General features: G+C 35.8%; 1 protein-coding gene across 1 annotated transcript; it reads right to left on the bottom strand.

Annotated features, from left to right (window-relative positions):
• Positions 1–337: 337 nt before the first annotated feature.
• Positions 338–5,806, bottom strand: LOC113695385 (eukaryotic translation initiation factor 3 subunit E). The gene is made up of 8 exons (XM_027214465.2): positions 5,420–5,806; positions 4,537–4,691; positions 3,734–3,961; positions 3,519–3,640; positions 2,125–2,344; positions 1,522–1,664; positions 806–943; positions 338–677 (listed from the first exon to the last, which is right to left on the bottom strand). The coding sequence occupies exons 1-8, from the start codon at positions 5,625–5,627 to the stop codon at positions 575–577; spliced, it is 1,317 nt and encodes a 438-aa protein (XP_027070266.1). The 5' UTR covers positions 5,628–5,806; the 3' UTR covers positions 338–574.
• Positions 5,807–11,162: the final 5,356 nt, after the last annotated feature.

The following is an 11,162-nucleotide window of genomic DNA, read 5'->3' as shown; positions in this document are numbered from 1 at the left end:
AGTAACTCTGATTCTAAAACTGAGAGGGCCTAAAGGAAAAGGCTTGATTGAAAGTCAAACAAAAATTCTCACATCACCAGCAAATGTCTCTTAAAAATTGAACCTGAATCTTGGGCACTTCAATAATGTTTCATAACTAGGTAATATAGGTGTTATCATCTTTAGATTGTCACCAAATGAAATAATACTATAGTTGAAGACTGAACAACCCACAAATCAAAATATAGATCAGAGTCTATGATTGTCCCACACCAGGGCAACCTTTATGGCCACTGATCAACTGGCCTATTCTGAAGAGAAAATATTGCTAGGGGAACACGAGGACTTTAGACATTAATTGATTGAATGGTACCAACATCAAATTTGAAAAATTCCAGTTGTGACAATTGATAATTAAGGATGTATATTGCGAGCAGTTGTGACTAATAACCGGAAGCAGCTACACAGGGTTTACGAACTTCCAACTGCCTTTTAAGGAAAGAAAAGACATTGGATACATTAAGCATTTCAACAAGATCCAAAACTCAGCAGCTAACAAGACTTAACTCAAATGTATCAGAAATTTAGACAAGGCTCAGCGAGCTGCCTGCTGTGTTTGAGCGTGTTCCAAAAGTTGACTGACTAACTTGGAAGTACGCCCGGAAAGAGCTTTGGTATGGTCAATGAGCTGCTCATACCTGCAAGGAGGCAAAATAATGAGGTGATAAGACATGGTCATGAAAACTTAAAAAGGAGATGATAAAAATCGGTTGAAAGCAGAAAAAATATACGCATCAGAATGCTAGTCTTATCTAGCAGAACTTACACATTAGGCTGGTTTGGTTCCATCAGAACGGTTCCTGTCTTGGAATCAATCTTGGCATCAAGTTTCGAGGTTCTAATAAGATTCACTATCCATCTCTCCGCTTCCTCATAGTTCAAATTTAGCTTCTCAGCAAGTACTCTGCCACAATTAACATATGAAAATTGGAAGAAAAAAAAAAAAGAAGATGATTCAGAATCCATCAGAGATTAAAACAAACAGATGCAACTCGAAAAGCAACTGATCATGAGATTTCTTTTCAGAACACTCCAAGGTTCAAAACTCTCGTTCAAAGCACACATCAACTGCACAAGAGTCTCAAAATAAAACATTATAGGTGGAAACCCTCTCCTCTTTCGGTTATTGTAACAACCACAATAGGAGGACAATGTTGACTTCCGAATTGAAGGTGAAAAGTCAAAGTTCTAAAGTTTTCTTCCTAAGTAAATCATCTGTGAAGTCCCAATGGCTACGACCACCAACCAAAACAAGTATAAAGAAGAAAGCAAAACGCATTGCAAGCATATATATACGCTACACAAAAACGTCACTACTCTAATTATCTAAGTATACAGTGCAAACATTCATATCTTCATAGTAAGACGACAGTCATGGAGATAGACACAAGATAGGGAAGCATGGAGCATGGGAAAGAACCAACTTAGGGGTCATGAACTCTATTAATCAAGTGAGAACAACAATCAAAATCATACACATACCCCATGTCAATCCGCTGATGAATACGGCAGTAGGTCTCAAAGATAAAAAGCCGTGCATTTTCAAGAAACTCATCTCTCAGTGGAACTGACGCAAAGTTGCCTTCCTCAGCCCGTTTACCAAGGAATGGATCATTTAGAATAACCTGCATGTAGCATCTACGTCTGTGAAAAGCATATTAAGAGTAGCTGGGTAACTGATATACACATTCTTGATGTTGAACTGCAACTTGACAACATTACAAATGTAAAAGAGATCATTAAATTAGTTTAAAGATCAACTTCCGGGAGATATTGAAAATAAAAGTTGCCCATTAGAAAACATATCCACATTGTGTTTTGTCTTTTCCTAGAATGAGTTAGCACCAGTCATGCCAAGTCAAAAAACAAAGACAACTGATAAATCAACCACCGATAATAGGTAACAACCCTAAATGGCCTAAAGCCTGAAAATATAAACATAAAACAAGTAGTTGATATACTTGTGCAAACATTCCCTTAAAAGCACAATGACAGACAAGTATTTGATAAACCATATTAATAATAGGAAACAAACTTAAGACGACCGACAATAACAGGATACCACATGGTGTATGCAATACTTACTTCTTCACACTCTCTCATCTTTTGTTGAGCTGCATCAAAGTCATATTTGACGTATACACATGCCAAAAACTCTGTAATGGGATCCTCATATGAATACTGTTCTTGCTGAATAACCTTTATAAAATCTTTGAATTGAGGTCTTCTCCTTTTGTTAACAACAAATGCAGTAGCCAGATAACGTAAAAGATGGGGAGCACTTGTTTGGATGGCATTTAAGTACCTGAAAGAGAATGCTTCATGATCAATGAACCGCTCGACGAGAACACAAGTTAAAGTACAAGGAAATAAGAACTTTCAGCACCAATTTACTCAAGGATAAAAACCAAAAGACTTCTCTGAAAGTCGATGTCCATTAGTTACCGCATTGTAGTTAAAACTATGAAATTAACCAGCTATTCTAACACCAAATATTACTCAAGGAGGTAACCAGCATGCTTTTGTCCATGCTAGTCAGAGTTAACCAAAAAAGCAAGGATTAACTTGCATGTTTTATTTTTGACAAGACAGTAAAGCTATCAATTTTAAAATATATTTAGACATCATCTCATACATGATCATGAAACACAGGATGACCTTTTCCCTTTTCTTTCTTCTTCCTCTTTTTTTTTTTTTTTAAATAAGATTAACGAGGCCAAACCTTGAGATGTTTTGGATTTGCCTATTACGATATACAATTGTCATGAGTCGAGACACAAATATTTCTTTTCCATAGGCCCATCAAAAAGAAATCCTCAAAACAACAGGCTTCAGCATATTTGATAATCTATCATTTTAATGGAGCTGCAGTGGACTAATAGAAAGGCCCTTTGATGGATACCTAATCCGCTTAAAAGGAATTCCTAAGCCCATGACATGCAATAAGATACAAAAGAGGAGGAAAATTAAAAAGTTCAGTTGGGACATCAAAAGATACTGAGACATTTAATTATTATATGAGGAATGCAAATACCCTAAAAATCCAGGTACGAAAAAAAAAGATGGCTGACATTATTCAAGAAAGTCTTTAGTGACAGCAAGGACAAAAGCAAACCCCTCCCAAAAAAAATTAATCTGTGTGCCTGTGGTGACTCTTGTTTGTATACATATTAAAAAAAAAAAAGTTTTCCTGTACAACGGCCCATATAGATATGTATACATATCAGGTCTGTCTTCGTAAATGTTGAAACTATAAAACTTTATCAGGTCTGTCCTTGCCAATAGATTGACCAGTCGAGCAACAGCCATATACTTCTATAAGCCACACATAAAATTCAATGATGTAAATTTCACACTTATCAGCTTGACAACTCAATTAAAAAAGAAATAGAAAACATAGACATGTAGCTAAAACACAAAAATTTAGCTCATATTGCAATACTAGTAAATAAAAGCAACAAAAGCTAAATCTGTCATACTTGTCCTGATTAAATAGGTCAATGATCTGAGTTCTCCCATTGTCATGGTTAAAGAAGATGAACAGACTCCAGTGCATTAGCCATATTCTGTTCTGAACTTGATTCAAAGGAGATGAGAAACTCTGCATGATAAAATAGCCACATCTATAATCAAATAACTACTAGTCAAATCAACCAACATGTACAAATAATGCTTTGAAATCAACAATCTATACCTTTGAGTCAATGATTTCCTTCACACGGTTAAGTTCCTCAAGTGCAATGTCCCAATTCTGCATGAGGATTTCAGCCGCTAACTTCCCCCATAATGCACTAAGGCTTCTTTCACTGTTTGTGCACAACGTCCTGTACAGATACAGATAATCAGCAGCACCAGAGTAGTTTCCACATTCAAACTGAAACTTGGCATACTGATACAATGCCTCTATTTGTTCTGGACCAATCTGTAGGACAATGTGCCAACAACATTGATTATTAGGGATGGTAATAAATAAACTTCTTCACATTAAGAAAAAAAGGCAAATGGAAAAGTAGGAAATATAAATCTACTTTTTGAAAAAGCCACTTGTTAGGCGAATATAAATCTCATTAAAATGCACTGACCCAGCTGCCCACACCCACACGCACGCACAGAGAAATAAAGAGAAGGAAAAGACATTCACAGCCACAAATTATCTGCTTATGCTTTTATCTCCAGAAGTCAGTGATATTTTTGATTCATTGATGATTGACCATAAAAGCAAGCAGTCCATTATAATGAATGATCATTGAAAATTATATCAAATGTACATATCAGTCAAAAAAGACATTCCATGCTATATACTCATCCTATCAGTCAGAAACGAAATCATCTTCAGCATGTGTCCCAGAATTGCTCTTTTTCCTCTGTTTGTTCACCTTTGATTTCCAAACCAAGTAATTGCATTCCAAATATTATAACGCTAATTACACTTCTGTACACGGTACCAGCTACAGAATGTAGAGAAGAGGATCAAAATCATCTGAAAAACAAAAATACCTGGTACCGTTCATTGAGCATCTGGAGATTATACTGCTTTTCAGCCCTTAACTCCTGATATGCGTTTTCATTCTGCAAAAAACTAACCAAAGGAGATGCTCCCTCCTCCAATGCTTTCAATCTAGCGACAACCTCAGCTCTCCTGTCCACCATATCTGAAAACACCAAAAGTTTATTCACCAAAAAAGCAATCTCAAACAAGCATTAAAGAGTATGCACTGATGACCAATAAATTCCAACCATGAACTCTATTAATCGTATACACATGCACGCAACTGCAGCCCCCTCACAAAACCAGATATAGAATATAAAAAGGCAAAATATGATATCCAACAGCAGGCAAATCCCAAAAAAAAAATCCCAATTACTGATTACGTCAAGTACAGTAAAAGGACCTTGAAACCACTGAAAACAAATGGGAAGCAAGAGAGCCCGTGATAGTGGCAGCCACCCTTTCTTCAGAAGTATTATTTTTCCTCTATATTTATGTCAAATCCCAGAAAAAATCCTTAAAAAACCAAAGCTTCCCTGGTTCTCATACCATACTACCCCCTCCCTATACACCTACCCAACCAATGTCTTAGGAAAAAATCGAAATTGTCAAAGCAGCCTAGCCCACCTAGCATTGCATCTTTAGCTCCTCACAACCGTATAATTCTTCCGAACAAGAAGCCTGAATTTCAAACTAGGACAAATCAAAATGCACACCAAAAGTCACTAAAATACAGAGCAAAGAGGCAATTTTTTACCTAAACACAATAAACCCAAAATCCAAAATCCCAATTGAATTAAAAATAATTAAATCCTCACCCACATAAAAAACACAAAACCCACATCATATAACCCCAAAAAAATTAGAAATTTAGACCATTTAAATGTATACCTTGGGGTACATCTTCTGTATGGTAAAAGGCCCTGTGAATATCCATGGCATAATCAACCATATTGGTCTGGTTAAGCAGCTCTAGCTTAGCCCTCAAGATATCTTGATCAGGGTAAAGCTGCCTCTCTTGCAAGAACTCAAGCAATGGAAAAACCAAATGCCTGTCCAGATTGGGAGCGATTCTGGGCGTCAAGTCGTAGTTCGCCATCCCGCTTCTTTTTCTCTAAACTTAATTAATAAGAAAATAACAATAATACAGAAGAAGCCTCTGAGCTTTCCTCTTCTTCTTGCTCCTTCTTCTTCTTCTGGGCTCTTTGTTCTTAGCTTTGAGAGAGAAGAAGGAAACTTGCTCCAATTGCGTGACGATATTTATTATATCTCATTCCTGTGTTTTTAGGGTTCTGAAGCTTTTGGAGTTTATTGCCAAAAGGGAAAATCGCCAATTTAGTCGCTAAACCTTTTTTTCCGTCAATTTAGTCCCTATACATTATTTATAGCCAATTTAATCCCTAAACTTATATTTCGGTTCCAATTAAGGAGCTTAGCAGCGGCACCACCGCATAATTTCCATCGGCTTCCCAATCTAGCAACCCAGAAGGGGTACTTTAGGGACTTCCACATTCTATTTTCCTATTATTGTGAATCGGGCCAGTTTATGCTTTCCAGCCAGGTGGAAAATGCTCCAATATAAAATGCTCTAAACGAGCATAAATTTCTCCATGTTATTTTTGGCCGGCGTCAGCATCTAACATTTTCAGTTGACCGATGGAGGAGTGGACTTTGTACCGATCGTCGTCGGAATTGTAGCCGTTAATGGGGCATTGCTGCACCAAAAGTGTTTCAGTCTCAGTCCACAAGATCGACGATCCCATCGCCTTCTTCGATGGTCACCCCTCTGTCACTGCCACTTCCGCTGGTAACTCGGCTACAGCAGATCGTCGCCGGAAGCCCAAGGCCAGCAGTATCTCCGGGCCCACCATCGGCCAATGGTCACTCCAATAAGAGCACGCCAGCTCATTCCTTCGCCGCCAGCCCATGGCAGAGTCCTTACCTTGTAGGTGTTCGGCCTTCTCCGTCGCAGGCGAGAACTCCAGGGAGGAAGCTCCAGGGAGGAAGTTTAGGTGGCCATTCCCCCTTCCTTCGCTGGCAAAACCCATCCTGTCCGAGATTTTAAAGCAACAAGGGGTGCCGGCAAAGCCGAATGAGTGGCCGATACCTGAGCATGACGATGGTGGAGCAGCAGACAGTGAAGGAAAAGAAGTGGAAAAAGAATTTCATTGCCAAATATGAACTGGGAAAAGAAGTGAGGCGTGGACATTTTGGACATACATGTTGGGCCAAAGGAAAAAAAGGAGAGCTCAAGAATCAGGCAGGATGATGAGGGGCTCAAGGCTGGTCAAACACAAGTTGCACAAGTCATTCAAGTACCAAGTGGTCCAGTCACAAGAGCTCGTGCCAAGAAGATGCGTGAATCTTTACAAGCCCTTGTGAGTACAATCCAAGGCTGCATTGGAGATGATTTAAAGATTATTGAAGGCTTGGAGAATGAAGATTCAAAACTTTACACATTGCTCCAAGTAGAAGACCCTCCAGCGCCTATTGCTAGTTAGGCGTGCCTCACCTAGCGGTCACGCTTAAGGAAGAGTTAAGTTAGTTGTATTATTTATCTTTTTATATAGTTAAATATTAGTTAAAGTCAGCCAATTATGAACTTAGGGCTGGCCTAATCCTTGTCATTAATTGGTAGGGTTAGTTTAGTCAATTTTGGGATTAGGGTTAATGCTTGTAAAGGCTATAAATAGCCATACTTCCTCCTTGTTAAGGGATTCAGAAATTACATGATTTTTGTGAGTTTATTCACTTTTCTCTTCCAAGAGAGCTTTGCTTGAATACTTGAGAGTTTTCTTGAGTTATTCAAGTTGAACTTATCAATCAAGTATACACCTTGATTGTGGCGTTCTTCTATCCAGACCGTTGGTTCACTAGATCGTTAGTTGTTGGGTTGAGATTCTTCTTAGTTCATCAACTCGGGGTTTAGAGGGGTCATACGTGCCGCCTTTTCAACTTGATTGTTCGTCTAGATCCGCGCATTCGTATCACAGGAGCTGTGAAGATCACTTCCAAAGCTAAGGTGTGCGGTATATCTTTACAGTTTGCACCACTTCAAAACTCCTCCCTTTTACATGTGTGCTGATTTTTCGATTTTGCTTCTTTATTTTCTTTATTTCCGCGGACTATGGGCTCTGTTCCTCGGATATGGGGAACATGGGATTTTAAAAGATGATGATGAAGATGATACAGGGGATTGAGAATCAGTGTTCTGTTTGAGAAGACAAATTGAGAAGATTTGTGATGGCTGGTGAGAGTAGTAAAGTTAACCGTGCAAGGATAAAAATAAGATGAAAGTCAAAGAAAAATATCAAAGTCCCTAAAATACCCCTTCTGGGTTGCTAGATTGGGAAGCCGATGGAAATTATGCGGTGGCGCCGCCGCTAAACTCCTTAATTGGAATCGAAATATAAGTTTAGGGATTAAATTGGCTATAAATAATGTATAGGGACTAAATTGACAGAAAAAAAAGTTTAGGGACTAAATTGGCGATTTTCCCTTGCCAAAATAACTCTTCTTCTAGAATATATATTCAAAGTAACTTAATTTTAAAACTTATTACCTTTGTGATCCTTTTTTGCCACTTAATTTTAAAACTTATTACCTTTGTGATCCTTTTTTGCCACTTAGGCTGGATATGTGTCAGGATGAATATAAAGACGTCCTCCATTTCTCTTTCTCATCTAATATTTTCTTCAATTTTCTCTATAAAGCTTCCCACATTTTTTTCTTTCGTTATTTTTCCCTTGTCAAACATAATCTAAGAAGTCAATCTTTATATTAATAGCATCTAAAAAATATGTTTCGCAAGTCGATAATCTTAAGGTAGATGAAGATTATTTTCGTCTTTTCAAAGAGTAGGAAGGATAACATAAACAAATATGATAACCTTGAAATTTTTGTAATTGATTACAATTTTCGTTGCAATTTTTGGTGCAATTTTTGTATTTTTAAAATTATTTTTTGAAAAAATATAAATGCAATAGGTTTGATACATTTAAAAAAATTCGGAGACCAATAATAGTAAGGTCAATAATGGTAAAATTTATTTCAGATAATTATAAGAAAATTATAAAAAGTTATGCAATCTTCTTGTGCCTCTATAATAAAAAAAATTAAAATTTTAGTTAATGTTAGAAACTATAATCTGGATTAGAACTTTCCTTTCTTGTTATTCTACATGGCAATCAGGATAATTAGATGGAAACAATAATATCATTATGGTAATAAAATTTGAAAGTGAATCACATTGGAAATATATTTTAGTAAGAGTGTTATTTTGACAAAAAACTCGAAGCTTTTGGTCATTTTGGGTAAATTCTGAATTGACCCCTATATTTTCCCGTAATTCTCTTTCGAGGACATAATAATGTCGGCTTTGCCCCAAGGAGGTGTAGTCCAGTCCAGAAAATATGGGCTTGAGAGAGAAGAAGGAGAGACAGTCAAAAAGATGGGCTTGTTCTGTTCATTCCTGTGTTTTTAGGGTTCTGAAGCTTTTGGAGTTTTGGAGTTTATTGCCAAAATAACTCTTCTTCTAAAATATATACTCAAAGTAATTTAATTTTAAAATTTATTACCTTTGTGATCCTTTTTGCAACTTAATTTTAAAACTTATTACCTTTGTGATCCTTTTTTGCCACTTAGGCTGCATATGTGTCAGGATAAAGATAAAGACGTCCTCCATTTCTCTTTCTCATCTAATATTTTCTTCAATTTTCTCTATAAAGCTTCCCACATTTTTTTCTTTCGTTATCTTTCCCTTGTCAAACATAATCTAAGAAGCCAATCTTTATATTAATAGCATCTAAAAAATATGTTTCGCAAGTCGATAATCTTAAGGTAAATGAAGATTATTTTCGTCTTTTCAAAGAGTAGGAAGGATAACATAAACAAATATGATAACCTTGAAATTTTTGTAATTGATTACAATTTTCGTTGCAATTTTTGGTGCAATTTTTGTATTTTTAAAATTATTTTTTGAAAAAATATAAATGCAATAGGTTTGATACATTTAAAAAAATTCGGAGACCAATAATAGTAAGGTCAATAATGGTAAAATTTATTTCAGATAATTATAAAAAAATTATAAAAAGTTATGCAATCTTCTTGTGCCTCTATAATAAAAAAAATTAAAATTTTAGTTAATGTTAGAAACGATAATCTGGATTAGAACTTTCCTTTCTTGTTATTCTACATGGCAATCAGGATAATTAGATGGGAACAATAATATCATTATGGTAATAAAATTTGAAAGTGAATCACATTGGAAATATTTTTTAGTAAGAGTGTTATTTTGACAAAAAAACTCGAAGCTTTTGGTCATTTTGGGTAAATTCTGAATTGACCCCTATATTTTCCCGTAATTCTCTTTCGAGGACATAATAATGTCGGCTTTGCCCCAAGGAGGTGTAGTCCAGTCCAGCCCAGTCCATTGGATAGGACATTGCTTTGTGGACATTCTTTTCTTGCAAATACTTCATGAACCGTCTTTGTGGACTATTTTTCATCATGTTACAAAGATATGTCATAAAGTTTGACGTATGAAATGAATAATAAAGAGCCAGTGATCTATTATTTGGATTCCCTAGAGCTGCTTTTCTTGCAAATTCTTGGTAAATCTTTGTTTATTCCTACCTTTGAATACAATTTTGTTCCTCGATCCTTGTCGTCACCTTTGATACTAGACTAGATCAGATCAGATCAGACCTTCAAGAGGGTGCTTTAGGTCACTCAATCACAACATTTATTGTAGAGTTTCATGCACCATACATACAATGAGTAATTATACTTCAAATATTTGTCAAAAAGGATTATGGTTTGTTTAAAGTGAGTATTCGGATGGAATTCAGGTATTAATATATTTTAAAAAAATTACTAAAAGTTAAATAAAAAAAAGTACACAAATATAAGGTTACATAATAATGATTTGTGTGCACGTTTACATGATAGATTAAGTATAATTTGAACCTACTAATGAGTGTCTAATGGACACCTGTTTTAAAAATTCCGACAATTATTTACTTTGCAAACTCCAAATCCAATCGTGATAAAACTACTAGCAGCGTATACATGGACCTCATGCTTCCCTCTTTCCCAAACGTCTTAATCTATGAATTCACATCACATGATAAAGTTCTCCAATATTTATGGAAATGGGGTAATTATGAGAAATGATAGTTGTTTGAAATCGTTTATTCTTCTTGTATTCTCATGATATTGCTAATTTGTAATTTGGCCTGTACATTCGCTTACTTGTGTATTGTGTGGTTAGTTGCGGAGGTATGATGAGGTGATTGAACTGTGCGAGCAAACTCTTCATACTGCTGAAAAGAACTTTAGTGCTATTGACCTTGCAAATGATGATGATGCTCAACGTACAAACTAATTGCTATTGCTCCTTTATAAAAAAAAATACTATATGTGAAAAAATTAAGTAAACTAACATAGGAAATAACCATTTTAACATCATAAATTGATAATAACAATTCATCATTTTCTAACAATAAACGTCACGTCATTTCGAGACTTTCTATTTACACTTAAAAAAAAAAGGTGATGTATAAAGAGTCCTGATAATCCATATGGCATTATTGAACTATTGGATTCATAATAAAACTTGGGTTTAATCCCAATA

Source organism: Coffea arabica, chromosome 6e (assembly GCF_036785885.1).
Source record: "Coffea arabica cultivar ET-39 chromosome 6e, Coffea Arabica ET-39 HiFi, whole genome shotgun sequence".
Classification (NCBI taxonomy): Eukaryota; Viridiplantae; Streptophyta; class Magnoliopsida; order Gentianales; family Rubiaceae; genus Coffea; species Coffea arabica.
Note: the sequence above shows the minus strand (reverse complement) of the source record. Positions and strands in the feature narration are given on the sequence as shown.

Bases quoted from the DNA above. Each gene is read 5' to 3' on its own strand.
- LOC113695385 (XM_027214465.2), bottom strand. From the start codon at position 5,627: ATGGCGAACTACGACTTGACGCCCAGAATCGCTCCCAATCTGGACAGG. The intron at 3,641-3,733 runs GTATAGATTGTT...TTTATCATGCAG, and splicing joins AGGAAATCATTGACTCAAAG to AGTTTCTCATCTCCTTTGAA. The intron at 678-805 runs GTAAGTTCTGCT...GCCTCCTTGCAG, and splicing joins GAACCAAACCAGCCTAATGT to GTATGAGCAGCTCATTGACC.